General features: G+C 37.9%; 1 protein-coding gene and 1 pseudogene across 1 annotated transcript; both read right to left on the bottom strand.

Moving 5' to 3' along the window:
* Nucleotides 1-3651: 3651 nt before the first annotated feature.
* LOC112088147 lies at nt 3652-4383 on the bottom strand. Its single transcript, XM_024158391.1, has one exon. It carries the CDS (start codon nt 4381-4383, stop codon nt 3652-3654), a length of 732 nt encoding a protein of 243 aa, XP_024014159.1.
* Nucleotides 4384-8987: 4604 nt separating this feature from the next.
* LOC18010236 lies at nt 8988-9669 on the bottom strand (annotated as a pseudogene).
* Nucleotides 9670-19024: the final 9355 nt, after the last annotated feature.

The raw sequence follows: 19024 nt of genomic DNA, 5'->3' as shown, positions 1-19024 counted from the left end.
CACCTTGTATATGTTGAGTCATGGATCTGAGCCATATGCATTCTCTACATGCTTCATGAAGAGCAATGATTTCCGCATAATTTGAAGAAGTGGCGACCAAAGTCTGTTTTTGAGAACGACATGAGATCGCCGTTCCACCAATTGTGAAAACATATCCAGTTTGCGATCGAGCTTTAAGCGGATCTGATAAATATCCTGCATCTGCAAAACCAACTAGACCAACTTTGGGGTTTCTATGATAAAATAAACCCAGATCAATCGTACCTTGGAGATAACAAAAAATATGTTTTATCCCATTCCAATGTCTACGCGTAGGAGATGAGCTGTATCTTGCAAGTAGATTAGTAGCAAAAGCTATATCTGGTCGAGTACAATTTGCAAGATACATAAGCCCACTGATAGCGCTCATATAAGGTACTTCAGGACCTAATACATTTTCGCTATCTTCACAAGGTCGAAATGGATCCTTGTTAATATCAAGTGATCTATTGACCATTGGAGTACTCAAAGGAGTTGCTTTATCCATTTTAAAGCGTTTTAACACCTTGTAATTTGATTGATGCACAAATATTCCGTCTTGGAAATGCTCAATCTGGAGCCCTAGACAAAATTTTGTCTTTCCAAGATCTTTTATTTCGAACTCTTCTTTCATGTGAGTTCTTGCATCATCAATCTCCTTTTGAGTTCCAATTATGTTCAGGTCATCAATATATACAGCAATGATCACAAATCCAGACGAGGATTTCTTAATAAATACGCAAGGGCATATCGCATTGTTGATGTATCCTTTACTCAACAAATATTCACTTAAGCGATTATACCACATGCGTCCAGACTGTTTTAATCCGTAAAGTGATCGCTGTAATTTGACCGAACATATGTCTTTAGATGCTTCAGACATCTTTGATCCTTCTGGGATCTTTACTCCCTCTGGAATTTTCATGTATATTTCACTATCAAGTGATCTATATAGATATGCAGTCACAACATCCATAAGGTATATGTCTAGATTTTTAGATGCTGTTAGGCTCATTAAGTACCTGAATGTGATTGCATCCATGACCGGGGAATATGTATCTTCATAATCAATTCCCGGTCTTTGAGAAAAACCTTGTGCCACAAGTCGGGCTTTATATCGTGTGACCTCGTTTTTCTCATTTCCTTTTCTCACAAAGACCCATTTGCACCCGACTGGCATTACATCTTTAGTTAGGTCCAAAGACATTTCTTTTATTCAGGGAGATTAATTCATTTCTCATGGCCATTTGCCATTTCTCCCAGTCAGGTCTTTTCTGGCATTCTGACACGGACCTTGGGTCTGGATCATCGTTTTCATTTTCAATTTCTTTGGATACCGAAAAGGAGAATATTCCATTTATATCATTTATCTCGTTTCTAGCCCATAATGTCCCACTTTGGGCGAAGTTAATGGAAATCTCACACTTTTCAGTATCATGTTCGTCTTCTGGACGAACTTCTTTTACTGGTTCTTCTGGAACCTCTTCATGTATGTCTTCAGGACATATATCTCTATGTGGTTCTTCTCGAACTTTTTAACCAATGTCTTCAAGACATTTTCCTTTATTTGGTTCTTCTGGAACATTGTCTCCCAATTTCTTTTTCTTTCGAGGATTTTTATCCTTCGAGCCCATCGGTCTCCCGCGCTTTAATTGAGCCCGCGGTTCATTTGCTTTATTCCCATCAATAACTAGTTCCGGAACATTTATTTTTGATGGAGCATTAGCAGCGGGGATATATGATTTTGTCACTCTTCTCGTATTTGTGAACGCATCAGGTAACTGGTTTGCCAACCTTTGTAAATGTATGATTTTCTGAACTTCCATTTCGCGTTGATGGGTAGTGGGATCGAGATAAGCCAAAGTTTGTGTACACCATGTGATATCTTTTGGTGATTCTCTTTATCCTCCCCCCAATGCTGGGAATTCATTTTCATCAAAGTGGCAATCGGCAAAACGTGCCGTAAACATATCTCCAGTTACCGGTTCAAGATATCTAATTATACTTGGTGACGTATAACCGATATATATTCCCAATCTCCTTTGTGGCCCTATTTTTGTTCTTTGCGGTGGGGCTATTGGGACATAGACCGCACATCCAAATATACGGAGATGGGATACATTTGGCTCCTTGCCAGATGTTAACTGTATTGGGGAATATTCATTATATGCACTTGGCCTCATCTAAACCAATGCCCCAGCATGCAATATAGCATGTCCCCATACAGTAATTGGGAGTTTTGTTCTCAATATTAACGGTCTTGCTATCAATTGCAACCGTTTTATTAAAGACTCAGCCATGCTATTTTGTGTATGAACATGTGGAACCGGATGTTCAACATCGATTCCTAATGACATACAATAGTCATTAAAAGCTGCTGAAGTGAATTCACCAGCGTTGTCAAGCCTGACTTTCTTTATGGCATAATCAGAGAATTGCGCTTTCAACCTGATTATTTGGGCAATGAATTTTGCGAAAGCCATATTTCTTGTGGTCAATAAACACACATGTGACCATCTGGTAGATGCGTCAATTAATACCATGAAATAACTAAATGGCCCGCACGGTGGGTGAATCGGCCCACATATATCACCATGTATTCTCTCTAAGAATACAGGAGATTCATTCCCAACTTTGACTGGTGAGGGCCTAGTTATGAGTTTTCCTTGAGAACATGCCTGACATGAAAACTCTCCCGATTGAAAAATCTTTTGGTTTTTCAATGGGTGGCCATTCGAATTTTGTACAATCCTTCGCATCATGACTGATCCAGGATGGCCAAGTCTTTCATGCCATACTCTAAATGTACTAGTAAACCCCGGGTTTACTGTAACATAGGATTTAGTCATATTTATTTTTGTGCAATATAACCCAGAGACATCATTGGTAATTCTTCCAATACGTGTTTCCTCTCAGATATAATGCAAAGATATTCAATGCCATTCTTATTTGTACTTGCTATATGATATCCATTTCCTCGGATATCTTTAAAACTTAGCAAGTTTCTACTGGATTCGGGGGAATGTAATGCATCATTTATTTCAAAATTTGTCCCCCTTGGCATTGAAAAATTAGCTCTTCCGAAACCAATTATAATATTTGCATTTCCAGATATGGTACCCACGCTTCCGGCGGAGTCTTTTATTTTGAGACAGGAGAAATACTTTTTATCTTTAAGTATAGTATGTGTCGTAGCACTATCGGCTAGACATGTATCTCCATCCTGAATCTCAAATGATGACATAATCTGAATCAAATATGCAAGAAAATGCATTAATAAATCAAAACATGATTTTAAAAATTATTTCTATTAAGAAAAACCTTGTCTTGTTAATAAAAGCATATTACATTCTTATTTAAAATTACATAGGGTTTTTCTTGTCTTCTTTGAGAAGACTTTACATTACGTCGATCTTAATCGCTTTGTTTCCGTTGATTCTTCTGGATCAACTAGGAAATCAGCGATATCAAGATGAGTATATTCACTTATGCCATCAAAGGAAGTTCCAGCTTCATCAGAGATGAAACTGGTTTCAAAATTATTTCCTTTATCCTTTTCTTTGGCACCTTGTGATGCTCGATACAGATCGGCTAAATGTCTTGGTGTACGACATGTTTTTGCCTAATGATTTTTCATGCCGCATCTGTAACAAGCAGCTTCCTTTTGCTTTCCTGCTTCCCGACCAACATCATTTTGTCTTCCTCGTCCACGACCTCGTCCACGACCGCGGTAACGGTTTTATTATTTTGACTGGATGACGCAACATTCGCTTTTGGGAATGGCGATGATCCAGTTGGACGAGTTTGATAGTTCAACATCACGAGCTGATTATTTTGTTCAGCTACAAGGAGGATTTGCATCAACTCCGAGTAAGTGGTGTAACCTTTTGCCCGGTATTGTTGTTGCAGGATTACATTTCCAGGATGAAATGTTTGGAGAGTTTTTTCGATCATGTTGAAATCACTTACCTCATGTCCACATAACATCATCCTAGAAGTAATTCCGAACATAGTGGAATTGTATTCACCAACACTTTTGTAATCCTGAAACCGGAGGTTCAACCACTCATGTTTGGCTTTTGGTAAGATCACATATTTCTGGTGATCAAACTTATCTTTGAGAGATTGCCAAAGATCTGCAGGATCTTCTTTCGTGATGTATTCCTCTTTTAAACTATTATCGATGTCGTGGAGGAAAAATATCATGGCTTTCGCCTTTAACTCATCCGATGTCGTTTCCGACTTATCGATGGTATCGAGAAGCCTGTTTCCTCTTAGATGCATTTTTGCACCTACTGCCCATGACATATAATTTTTCCCAGACATATCAAGGGCAGGGATTTCGAGGTTTGCCAAATTCGACATTATAACTGTATATAATTTTATTAAAAATAAATTTAGCAAACGTTCGGTTTAAAAATTTGTTTTTCAAAAAAACATGATAGAAAAAATTAATTCTCACACATAATAAAAACATGAAATTTAAAATAATACAACAGGCAGAGCCTTCCATATAATTTGAGGAGGCAGAGTCTACCATATTTTGAGGAGGCAGAGCCTACCATAATTTTTGAGGAGGTATAGCCTACCATATAATTTTGAGGAGGCAGAGCCTTTTACTCCATAAACATAATATGAAGGAGGAGGTTTAACCTTCTACTCCATATATATGATCTGAGGAGATATAGTCTACCATATGATCATATGATCGTGAAGGCATAGTCTATCTCAACGATCGGTTCGGGAAAGGCAGAACCTATCATCCCGTAAACTTTAATATAAATTTAATTAATGGTTCGGGAAAGGCAGAGCCTATCATTCCAAAAATAATACGTAAAATTTGAAATAAACATAAATTTAAATCTTACCTCTTTAGGTATAAGAGCGGATCAAGAGACGTTCGTGCTGATAACGTTTTAAATATATTATATAATATGAGAGAGAGCTTAGTGGAATGAGAAGAAGAAGTTTTTGATTATCTTCAATTGATCGATCACTCTCCTTAACATGAAGTACATATTTATAGTAACAAAGTTACCGATTTACTCATATCGGTAAAAGTAAACTTCAAGTATTAAACAATTCAAATGGATAATTACTATCTAACACATTCTTTTTTGTTTGGATTGGTCCTCATTTCTGGGACTACTGTTTTCTTGTTTCATTACTAGTTATAAAAAAGGAACGATTATGATATGCTTATATGATGAATGATGTACTTGCGTGTTTGTAGATAGATATTGATAGAGACACATATCTTTGAGTTTCGTCTCATTTTGGTCATATTTTTTTTTTCTTTTGGAAAGAAAATGTTTTGTTTCTTTTCTTTTTAGCATCCAATCTTATTATTTCTGTAAAATGCTTGTTATTTTATTTTTGTGTAATAAGGTTAATTTATTTGTTTCACATCATGCATCAGAGTAAACATCTCCTATCCTGAACCGTTTATGGCTACGTAGATAATTGGTTTTAAAAACTTTACTAAGAAGTTTCAGATTGTAGTCTAATCTAATCTTATCACCCAGATGCAATATGAAATCTATGTTTTTATATTTAATAAGAGTACATCTTACCAAAGTAATAAAACGTAATTATCACCAACGACTTCCGACACGATCACATGCCTTTGTTGGAAGAAGACCCTTTCACTATTACAAACCAAAAACGAATTGAAAACTAAAACATGTACTTGTTTGACCATCACAAACTAACAAAAAAAACTAAAACATTTGTTTGACAAGCTTGAAACAAATATAACACCAAAAATCTTCAGTTTTTCACTTCATCACATGTTTGATTTTCTTCTACTTGTGAGTGGAGAAGCAATATCCTCCGAATCAATCTGAATAACAGCAACACAATTGAATAATCTACAGTAACATATATATCTCAAAATTAATTTAAATTATACAACGAACCATAAACATCTCTTCTATCTGTACATATAGGGGATCTCTCTAAATAAACAAACCAGTTATATAAGGCAGACTTTCCAACATATCCATTTCTATCCACCATAATTTTTACCAACCATTAGCACGATCTTGGACAACAAAACAAAACACAATCAAAACAAAAATTATCATCACACATCATATTACTCCCACAAATTTCATCAGTTACGAAATCAACACAAAACTCAAAATATCTCAGAAAGCTTTTCCCAGGAGGTGACTATGATTCACTTTTTTCATGTCTCTGTAGAAAGATATGTGGTTTAATCCCCCCCCCCCCTCAAATAGTATATTTATACTATAAATTTTGCAAAATATATTATCTTAATTATGAAAAAACTATATAGAACGGTACCCGTTTGAAATTATAGAACGATACTTCGTTTGAAATTAGTTCGTTATTTTATACTATTTTAGACTATTCACCATATGAATAAAACCAAGTAAGGTTAGTCTAGTTATTAAACACATAGTAGGCACAAAAGGCATAGATAGATCAACAAAGGAAAAATTCAGTAACAAAATTTTCTGTCTTCAGTTGACCCAAATGGATAACGTGCATGCAGCACTTTTCAGTTTTGTTTATTGTTATTTTGTAAAATGATTTTATTTGAATTTTTCATTTATGTGAGTCATTTATTAAGTTGATGTTCATAGCTAAGAACAATAATATCCTTTCTTCCAAAGGTCGACGACCAGAAACTGCATCTGAGAGGTAAGGCAGTTTGTAATTTTGCAAGTTATCAATTTTCTCTTTACTATCTGCATTATTTTTTCTTTCATTTTCTGTTGTTCAAGAACAAGCCATTTGCTCTGTTTATGTGAAAATTTTTTAGATCATTTTCCTATCTTTTATTTCATTAGACGGTAGATTTAAACCAGTTTTATTTTTCAGCAACACTGTTAGACAACTGATCTGTTTTTGTGTTCGTAAGTGTTGACTTTAATAATGGTCATTAGCTTTAATATTTTGTATTTTTCAGTTCTTTTCTTATCTCAGTTTTGTTCATGTCTCTGTACAGAGATCTGTGGTTTAACTCCCCCCAAAACAGTATATTTATACAATAAATTATTGCAAAATATATTATCTGAGTTATGAACTCATGAATCCTATTCTAGTGATTATTGACTACTACTTTCATATCTTGGTTAAGCAGGAGATTTATGGCTGAGACACTTCTGTCATTTGGAGTTGTGAAGCTTTGGGACCTCCTTGTCCGAGAATCTGAGAGATTTCAGGGAGTTGATGAGCAATTTGACGAATTAAAACGTGATCTGAGTATGTTAAGGTGCTTTCTGGAAGATGCAGATGCCAAGAAATAGACAAATGCAACATTGAGAAACATTGTTAGAGATGACAAAAGATGAACTTCTAGAAAAGATACTTAAAGTATTGGAAACGCAAAAGGTGTTCATTGTCCTTGATGATATATGGAGAGAAGAAGATTGGGAACGAAAGGGAAAAGGTGACATCTTATGGTACATTCATTTTAGGGCATGACTAATGTAGAGTATTTCGTGGGGTTTTTAAGGTAAAAAGGATTACAATTAAATAAAAAATTCTTTTTTTTTGTTAATAACCGGTTCTTATTAAAAACATTAAGAGTAGGTTGTTAGTGAAGGTTTTTAGCCACGTGTCGATGTCTAATTCGCCGTTTTTTATTTGTTTTTTACTTTTTTTTACATTTTTTTTACTTTTGTTTTACTTTTTTTTTAAATTAAAAAATTTCTTCTTATCTTTAATTTTAAAGAAGCTACTTCAAAAATTTCTTGTATATTTCAAATTTATTCAATGCAGTATATTTTATATTTTATTCAAGAAAATAAACCCTTCTTAAAATAAAATAATTTTCATAATTTTTTTTATTAAGAACCTCATCCGAATTCTACCATTGATGATGATGGTCTTATAATTTTCTTTTTCTTATCCTTTGGGTAAAACATAAAGAGAAAAATAATTGGAGAAGGCAAATATAATTATCCTAAATCGTTATATTCCTATGTGTTATGTAGTCATATAAAAAGAGTTAAAGAGATATTTTGTTTTGGTTGGAAGGTACCAACTACGCCTCGCAACAAGGGTGTTGCATTACGAGCAGATCCAAAATGTTTCACATTTAAACCAGATTGTCTAAGTTTCGAAGAGGGTTGGGCAATTTTTCAGAGCATAGCGTTTCCTAGAGAAAACATTACGGGTAAGCAGTTTAATTATTTTTTTTATCATGTTGATCATAATCAAGGGCTTCGTACTTAGGATGATCACAACTCCAATACGTCTAATTCTTGTGGACATTCGTTTAATTTCACCATATCTTGATGATGTTATGTAGAATATAAGGTTGCTAAAAAAAAGGAAGAAATGGGTAAAGAGATGATATATCAAACATTGTGGAGGTCTACCGTTGGCCATTAAGGTGTTAGGCGGGTTGTTAGCTGTGCAATACACAACATGCGAGTGGGAAAGGATATATGAGAATATTAGATTTCACATCGTTGGAGGGACTAGCTTCAACGATAGAAGTATGAGTTCTGTTTACCATGTTTTACATATGAGCTATGAAGAGCTGCCTATTTATTTGAGGCATTGCTTCCTCTACTTTGCTCATTTTTCAGAACATTATGCAATAAATGTGGAGAGATTGTCCTATTACTGAGCCGCAGAAAGAATACCAAGGCCGATGAAGCGGTGAATTTTGTTAATTGCAGAATTTTATGTATGTTTGCTGCTTTGAGTGAACATACTCATGAATTTATTCGATCATCGACATAGAGCCTTCTTGATATTGATATTGATATTGTATCAGAGATGTAGATAGCTCATTGGTTTGTTTTTGAGAAACATCATCCGAATTAATTAGGACCTCCAATTTCATTGGTACATGCATAAACAGAAGTATAAAAGACGAACTTGACATCAAAACACAAAGTGAAAACATTCCTCACTGTTTAGGTTTTGAGTGGTCACTACACTAAAATTATAATAAGAATAACCAAGCAATCAACGTTGTTGTCAAGTCATAAGCCTAATTTCTTTTCCTTGAGTTTAACAGGCGTCTTTGTGAGTTGTTGATCTCTGATGCTCTGCCTCCAATGATGAAGAAGTGCTGATGCCAAATTGCAGATTTTGTGGTCTTTGTGCGTTGTAAGATACGAAAGCCTCTCCATGATCTGCCTTGTTTCTGGAGCTGTTGAGCTGATGGGGAAACTGATGAGAAAGAGAGCGTGTTAATGCATATTGAAGTCTCTTCTTTGGCCAAGAGAAGTCCCTTTGCATTGGCTACATCTGCAGATTTCTTTGCTATTTCGAAGAGCTCCAATGTCTCTGTTGCGTTCTTCCTCAAGGACGGAGCGTTTTGAGTTACTTTCAGAGGCGGATGCTTCTTCTTCGATGTTGCTGGAACAGACTTGCAGAAAACGTCAGGCTTGTTCAGATTTTTCTTAATCTCTCCCACTTCATGAGCCAGATGAGACTTAGGGTTTTCAGAAAGACTTGAAATGACCAGACTTGAATTGGTAGAGCAGATTGCTTCTTCTTCGAATGTATAGGCTTCAATGCAAAAGACTTGAAATGACCAGTCTAGTTTAAACTTTGTTTAATCTCGCACACTTGATGAGGCCTAGATCTCTGATCTTTTGTCTTATTCAGCCCCAAACGGTGAAGAGAAGGGGTCTCCATTGCAGTCACAATGTTCGTCATCATTATCTTCGATTCTTCGTCAGGTGTTTAGTTTTTTTTCACTGTTGATTTTTCTTTCGTATGGGTTGGATTTTGGAAAGAGGCAATTAGGGTTTTGATCTCAACTCTTAGAAAATAAAATATGGAAAGAGATAGAGAGAGATGCACTGAGTCTGAATCCGAAATTAGAGAAAGAGTTGAAAATAAAGAAAAAGGAAGTTTCTTAGGTCCCAAGAAATTTCACCAATGCTAGTCAAAACAAATCCCAGTCCAATATTTCCTTTTTTATAATCGATGGTAAATGTGTCTGAACAAATATTTCAACCATAACAATTAGGAAGAGGATCATTAGACACAAAGATCTTGTTGTTGCGTTATTAATTGCGTTTGTTAAATCCGTGAAATTGATTTCCAGTTCTATTTTTTATTTTATTGTATTCAGTTAATAATCTAAGCAAGCTTAGTATGTGACATGCATGTCACGGAGATTTTGGAGGAGAAGAGATTTGTTCTTTGTCGTCGGAGGAGAAGAATCGTCGAAAGAAATCTGGTCGACGAATACGAGAATGCGAAGAGAAGAAAGAAAAAATTTCATTATCTTACATTACGATTCATTGATTGTCTGAATGCATAGAGTGAGTATATATTATGATTGATGTGTTTCTTAAGAGCCGATTTTTCTGCTGTTCATTATTTTTGGTTCAATTTTTTAAATTAATTGAGTAGGAAACCGTGGTAGGAAACCGCGATAATGATGCTTTTAGTAGTAAATTATCTTAAGTTGAGTTAGTTATGCCTCAATTATTGAGTTATTCACTGTTTATTTCTTTGACTGTTAAATTTTTTCTTTAATTTCATTATCTTACATTACGATTCATTGATTGTCTGAGTGCATAGAGTGAGTATATATTATGATTGATGTGTTTCTTAAGGAAGTGGATAATGCGGACAAGATGTTCGATGATGAAATGTCTGAGTGAGACTTGATGTCTATGTCTGAGTGAAACCGCGATAATGATGCTAGTTGGATCTTGTATTCTTTTGCTTTCAAAGGTGAGACAGAGCATTCTGTTTAAACAGAGCTTCGCAACTTATTGAAGTTTGCGTTGGTTCTTTTTTTTTTCCTTTTCAAGTAAAACTGATGTATCTGTGATTCGTACTTTTAAAGGGTTAAGTTTTGTCATATCTAAACGTTGAAGATAGCTCCGTGTAGGCATTGTTGTGGTTGAACCCTGAATTTGATAAACTGTGAACTTGGAAAATGATTGAATCGTGTACGAAGCATTTTCTTTAAAGAGTATTTCCACCCTAATCAAAGCCTTGGGTTACACAAAATCCCTTGTAGGTTAAGACAATCAAAGTTTCTCTCTTGTTCTAGGCTAAGATAGAAGATATACATAAAGAGTTTTTTTGTGCTTTGATATTATGTTGTTTTTTGGTGGTAGTTTGAAAAAAAAACTTTCTTTTCTTTCTCTCCAAAGATTTCTCAACCTTTTATAGAGTTTCTAGGGATCCAAGGAATAGTTGCAATGGTTCACAATAACCATAATCCCAACAGTTGCAATGGTTTAAAATAACCATAAAACTCAAAAGTTGCAATCTTAGGAGAATAACCATATTCTCAAGAGTTGTAATGTTTGGAGAATAACCATATTCTCAAGAGTTGCAATGTTTGGAGAATAACCATATTCTCAAGAGTTGCAATGGTTTACTAAAAACAATTGTAACACTTAAATCTCCAACATTCCTCCCTCCATTTAAGTGTAATAATAGATTCACTAAATAAACAACACATATACCAAATTAATGCATAAATGAAAATGTCGTGACGATTGAATTTTCATTTTAGTGATATTACACATTCCAAATGCCCGAGAATCAGGATATCCTATGGATTGAATCCTTTCAACTCATTTTGATCACATGAAGATAATACACACACGAATTTCTACACTACTCTAAGTGCTTATACTTAGCCATGTGTCCCTATCCATTTATTATTAGCCATGTGTCCCTATCCATTTATGAGCGTATACAAAGCCAAGTCCTAGCTTCTTGAAGCGGCAACACTTCACACTCATGTAGATAGATACTTTTAATCTTGCACATGCACATGCAATTTATCAATTATCTATTAAGAAGAGAACTTCATCCTAATCCTTTCTTGCAGGTCTAAGCACTTACTTTGGAATGATATAAACTAGTGTTTCAATCTTTGAATGTAGGCTTTCTACATTGAATTCCGCCTCTAAATTTGTATTAAAGGGGAATTGGGTATCCCATCATTAAAGATTTTAAATGGACTTTAATCTCATCCCTTTAGCCGAATTGGTCACCAAGTCCCTAGGTAATCTTTTGGTCAAGTGATCCACTAGATTTTGTTGAGACTGACCAAATCCAATGGTAATTATCCCATGAGTGATCAACTCACGTACCGCTCTATGTCTAACGCCCAGGTGTCACGACTTACCATTATACACTTGGCTATAAGCTATAGCCAAAGTAGCCTGATTATCACAATGGATAGAAATAGGTGATCTTGTAGACTAAGTTTCTTACAATTCCGCTTCTCTACCAGCTGCTGCTAATGCTACGAATTCTGACTCCATAGTTGAACTTGTAATACAAGTTTGTTTCTTAGAGGCCCATGAGATGGCACCTCCCCTAAGCAAGAAAAAAATCCAAACACTAACTAAATCTGATACAAAAACATTTACTTTACTTTCTCTCATAATTCTCCATGTGTATATTTGACTTGCTTCATATTGATGTTTCCAATTGTTCTGCATGTATGTCTCCTCAATATTTAGAACTCACATGCTGTGTATGTATCTTTCTGCCATTTCATTTCAATTTGCGTCGAAGTAAAATCCATACACTAACTTAAAATGTTTATCCTTTTAATTAAAACCTCCAGCATCAAAATCAAACAGACAAACAATAAACAAAGGATTCAATAATGAAGTAATATTTGTGACAGCCAACACCTATAAAAACCAAACTTATCTCGAGAAGATTTGAAGCATTTCTGTTGTTATTAAAATGTTAAATATGATCAAAATATAGTTCGGTAAAGCTTAAAGCTGGTGATGTTTGTAATGATTGAAAAACAAATCAAAAACAGAGCAAAACAGAAAACAAAACACAGCAACCATCGAAAACAATGTTGCAAGCTACCGGTCTAGAACAGTTCTGTGATGTGGGGTCGAATAGTCTTGTATTGGTGGTGAGGAGGTGGCTCTGGTGGTGATATATATTGCGGTGGCGGTGCTGTTTAGGCTGTCTCTCTATACATGATACATTGTCGCCTGAAACACCATCTTTATGAGAGCTTTGTCGATTTTGTTGTAAGAACAGTTCTTGATTCTTCAAAAACTACCAAGAACAAGAAGACGACTATTTATACAGACACAGAGGGCTCTTCTACCCAACGGTCATATATGTGAAAACGGTAAGCTGGTCAACTTGGGCATTAACGTATCAAACAAATAAATAAACTCTCTGCACTCTTGCCCTTTGTTGTATAAATTAATCAGACATACGATATTCGGTTCGAGTATCATGTCGAAGAACAAAAATATATTGTATCAGAAATGTAGATAGCACAGTGGTTTGTTTCTGTTTCTGGAAAGTTTTTGTATCTTCTATCTTTTGATGATCATAAACAAACACTTGATATTAGAGATACAGTCTTCATACTCATTTATGAGTCAATATTTGATTTCCCTGATTTATAGACTTTCTGTAAATAGGTCTCCTAGATCCTTCTCTCCCGTGTATAAATCTGCTGCTGTACATTCATTTGTGATATATTGAAATACACATTACTTTCATGGTATCAGAGCATTGTGCGATACCTTGATCTTTTTTTCTCCTGACTGCCTCCGCCTCCCTCTTCTCTTCATTCCTTCTCTTATTCATCCTCTCTGCTCTTAATATCTCTCAGCCGATTCTCAGCCATGACCACCACTGCTGAAGCCGTTGACGCCACTCAAGCAATCCTCAACATTAACATGTCCAACATCATCAAACTCACCACCACAAACTACATGACATGGAGTCTCCAAGACCATGCCTTACTCGACGGCTACGAACTTGCCGGTTACGTTGACGGCTCCACACCTAAACCAACCGAAACTCTCGTCACCAATGGTCAGTCCTCTGCAAATCCTGCATATACCAAATGGAAGCGTCAAGACAAACTGGTCTTCAGCGGCCTCCTTGGTACTCTATCTCCGACCATTCAACCCCTTGTCTCGAAGTCAAAGACGGCGGCTGAGATGTGGACCACACTCAATAAGACGTACGCCAATCCAAGCAGAGGACATACTCAACAACTTCGACACCAACTCAAGTATATCTCCAAAGGTGAAAAATCCATCGACGAGTACCTGCAAAATCTAGTCACTCGGTTCGATCAACTCTCTCTTCTCGGCAAACCCATCGAGCATGAAGACCAGATCCAATACATTCTCGACGGACTCTCTGAAGATTACCGCTCCGTTGTTGAACAGATCGAGGGAAGAGATGCCTCACCATCGATCACTGAAGTTCATGAAAAACTTCTCACCAAAGAAGCCAAGTTATTGGCTGCTTCCACAACTGTGTCCACGGTCGTCTCTGCCACTGCCAATGTCGCGACATCCAACACTCGCCAGTATCAAGGGAAGCACACCAAAAACAACACCAATCAGAATTGGCGCTCCAGTAACACACAACAATACCAACCGCGGCCTGATAACCGTGCCACAAAAGGATATCAAGGCAAATGTCAGTTGTGTGGCGTGTTTGGTCATAGTGCCAAAAGATGCTCTCAGCTTCAGCAACATCAATCTGGAAACCAGAGTGCCTTGCTTCCCTCACCCTTTCGACCCTGGCAACCAAGGGCCAACCTTGCCGCTGCTCCGTCACACCCATCAAACGCCTGACTCATGGATAGTGGGGCGACTCATCACATGACAAGCGATCTCAATAACCTGGCTCTACACCATCCTTACAGTGGCGATGACTCAGTTCTTATTGGTGATGGATCAGGCCTGTCCATCACACACACGGGTTCCCTCTCTCTCCCCTCCTCATCTCGTAACTTGAATCTCAACAGTGTTCTTTGTGTACCTAATATTCACAAGAACCTTATATCAGTATATCGCCTATGCAATACTAACAAAGTATCTGTTGAATTCTTTCCTGCTCATTTTCAGGTGAAGGATCTCAGCTCGGGGGTCCCATTAATCCATGGCAAGACCAAGGATGAGCTCTATGAGTGGCCAGCCTCACCCACCACCCTCAAATCCTTCTTTGCATCAACTACCTCGAAACCAACCATGACTGATTGGCACTACCGCCTAGGTCATCCGTCTTTTTCAAACCTCAAAACTGCTGTTTCCCATTGTTCCCTACCTTACTCTCAATCTGTAACCAAAAACTCTCTATGTTCAGATTGTGCCATTGATGGGTGTGGTGACTTGATGTGGTTGTGTCGAGGGTTGTCAAGTTTTACCCTAATTGAAATCAATAGCCGCAAGTGCACAGCTGATCGATTGTAGTACTTAGGGATCAAATCCACAGGGAAGGAGGATCTTTTCCTGCAAAAAGCCTTTGAAATAAGTATTAAGTAAGGAAGTCTAGAACCAAAACGGTTTTGTGGGGGTTTGGTAGTGTGTTTAAAATGAAAAAACGAAATATTAAAAGAGAATACGAGAATTAAATGACGTAATAACTAAACTTAACGAAAATGACTAAAAATGTAAAAAACGGATATCTAATTGCTTAAATGAAAATGAACTAAAAAGGAAAGACAATATTGAACTAAAGCTTGAAAAAATATCGGTGTAAATCAATGAGAAAGAAGGCGTTGGGGTTCAGGGAAGTTTTCTCAGGGGTACGAACGATTCAAAACATTGCTAGAGAGTAAAATTGATAAGATCTTAGCTTAAACTTTTCGAACTGGAGTCACGGACGTATGAATAAGCCATTGTTGTGATCATAGACAACTATCTCTCTCAACCCTGACCAGTAGGTTTCCACTCTGGCCCTGGAAGAGAAGAGATGCATTATGTTTAAGACTCGTCCTAATTCACAAATCGCCCATAGGTAGGTTTCCACTCCTATGTTTGTTTTGCTCTCCCAAACTAGATCTGATACCTGATGAACACTTTCGTGTCACCAAGCATCTGGATCAGATTGTAGTTCATGACGCTACTCTCATGCAGTAAAAACGAATTCAGAAGAAAAAGTTCTAAGATTCGGCTCAAAAGCTCATGGAATCCTCATCGAACATATAAATCCCCATCGAAAATCTCTTAATCCCAACAATAAAACTACTCAGACATAATGAACGAAATCAAAAACATAGTATTAATAAGTAGAATAGAAACCGAAATTGAAAAAGAAAGAACAAGGGTTCAAGAGAACAAATCTCTCTCTCCCTAAAAGCTAAAGCAAAAACAATAAAAATATAAAGTAATAATTCGGTGGTCTGAGGTTGTTATCGATTAGGGCTCCTAAGACATGTATTTATAGTGTTTAAGACCTCTCTGGACGTCACTTAGGGTTTCTCCAAATGTGGGCTTCAGAAATGGGCTTTTTGGGATCGGAGGTTGATGGCCGCGGTCGGGAGGGCTCTGACCGTGGGGAATGAGTGGTTTGCCGCGGTCGGGATGCTCCTGACCGCGGGAAATTGGTGTTTGGCCGCGGGTGGAAGTGCTTGCTGGCTGGTTTACAGGACATCTTGCTCTTCGCGTAGCTTTTGATTGAACCGTTGGATTGCCAAGCTGTAAAGTGCACTGGAAAGCTGATACTTCCATCTTTAAGGTCTCCAAATTTGAGCTGGATCAGACGGTGAGGAGGCCTTTAATCAGGGGTGAACTTCTGACGGTTTGACTCTGAGCTGAAATCTAGTTTTCTATCCATTTTGTTAAGCTTTTCCCTAAGTTACCTGAAAAGAGTCTTGGAACTACAAATACTAGAAAAACGTAATAAAAGTACTTAAAAGCAATTAAAAACATAGAAAAAGTATTTCGAAACGATCCATATAAGTGGTCAAAATACGGTGTTATCAGCCATCAATAAAACACATAAACTTCCTTTTTCCCAAAATACTATTGTTTCCTCTCGACCATTGGAATACATTTACACAGACTTATGGAGCTCACCAATCACTTCGATCGACAACTACAAATATTACCTTGTACTTGTTGATCACTATAGCCGATACACCTGGCTCTATCCGCTGAAGCTAAAATCTCAAGTACGTGAAGTCTTTGTCACCTTCAAAGCTCTCGTTGAAAATCACTTCAACACCAGAATTGGAACTCTATACAGCGACAATGGAGGAGAGTTTATAGCTCTCCGTTCTTTCCTCTCCGCGTCTGGCATTTCTCACCTTATCACTCCACCACACACACCCGAACACAACGGTGTGTCAGAGAGGAAGCACAGACATGTCGTCGAAACTGGATTAACGATGCTCACTCATGCCAGCATGCCCAAAACATACTGGTCTTATGCCTTTTCTACAGCGGCTTATCTCATCAACCGCCTTCCATCACCAGTTCTCGATATGGAGACACTGTTCAAAAAATTGTTTGGTATTCCTCCCAATTACACGAAGCTACGCACCTATGGATGTCTCTGCTTCCCGTGGCTCAGGCCCTACAAGACACACAAACTTGAAGATCGATCCACCCCATGCGTGTTCATCGGTTACTCACCAACACAGAGTGCATACCTCTGCCTCGAGCCAAATTCTGGACGAATCTATGTGTCACGGCATGTTCGGTTTGACGAGACCATCTTCATATTTCAACGGTCGAAGGAAACAATCCCTACCACTCACATAAGCCCCACCACCATCCCAAATCAACCAGAAGTCTCGATACTCCCATACAACCCACAAATCCCACCTCCGAATACCACAATTTCAACACCTCCACTCATACATACCACTCCGACGGGACCCACGAGCTCGGATACTTCACCAACGGCGACAGCGACTGTACCCGCGACATCACCATCACCGGAACAATAAAATGCGGGTCATACAAGCCCATCTGCCTCAACCACTCAAACCAACCAACCAACAGCCCACACTGAAATCCAATCTACTCAAAGCCCAACATCAACTCAGGCCCAAACAAAATTCCCTCCCACAAACCAACACCAAGCCCAACATCCGACCCATCAAACTACTCCAATTACAACCCCTTCTTCCTCTCCTCAACCAAATACCGAACCTGTCAATCGCCATCCCATGGCAACTCGCCGGAAAAACCAAATTACAAAACCCAATCCCAAATACAACTACTCTGTCGTCCTATCTGCCATTATCCCAGCCGAACCCATGACCGTCACACAGGCGTTAAAAGACAAACGATGGAGAGGAGCAATGTCCGAGGAATACACCGCCTTTGTTTGAAATCAGACATTTGACTTGGTCCCACTTCAGCCTCACTTCAACGTCATTGGCTGTAAGTGGATATATAAGAACAAATTTCTTCCTAACGGCTCTCTTCACAGGTGCAAAGCCCGATTAGTGGCAAAAGGTTATAACCAAGAGTATGGACAGGATTACACCGAAACATTCAGCCCGGTTATGAAGTCAACCACCATCCGCCTCATTCATGATGTCGCCGTCACAAGGAACTGGCCAATCCAACAACTTGATGTCAACAATGCATTTCTGCAAGGCACATTGACGGACGAAGTCTATATGGAGCAGCCCCCAGGATTCATTGATACCAATCATCCAACACATGTTTGCCGGTTGAACAAAGCCATTTATGGACTGAAACAGGCCCCTCGGGCGTGGTACACAGAGTTATGCAACTTTCTCCTCAGCCTGGGTTTCACGAACTCACTTGCTGATACTTCTCTGTTCGTTCTCAAGCTTAATAAAGACTTTATCTATCTTCTCGTATACGTCGATGACATTTTAGTGACAGGAAGCTGCAAAACTGGAATTCAGAAAATCCTCCATCTCCTTGCTGATCGGTTTTCTGTAAAAGACCCGGAGGATCTCAACTACTTCCTTGGTATTGAGGCACACAGAACACCAAAGGGCCTCCACTTATCTCAACGCAAATACATACTGGATCTCTTACATCGGTACGATATGACGAACGCCAAGCCAGTGACTACCCCCAAGGCCTCCTCTCCGAAACTTACCATTCAGTCAGGTTCGCCACTCTCAGATCCCAAAGAATTTCGGACTCTGGTTGGCAGTTTGCAATATATGGTATTCACACGTCTCGACATTGCATATGCCGTCAATCGGTTGTCGCAATTCATGCATCAACCTACCACCGATCACTGGCAAGCAGCTAAACGGGTACTACGATACTTAGCGGGAACACCGACACATGGGATCTTTCTTTCG

Source organism: Eutrema salsugineum, unplaced genomic scaffold, assembly GCF_000478725.1.
Source record: "Eutrema salsugineum unplaced genomic scaffold, Eutsalg1_0 scaffold_8, whole genome shotgun sequence".
NCBI lineage: Eukaryota > Viridiplantae > Streptophyta > Magnoliopsida > Brassicales > Brassicaceae > Eutrema > Eutrema salsugineum.
This window is presented reverse-complemented; position numbering and strand designations above follow the sequence as displayed.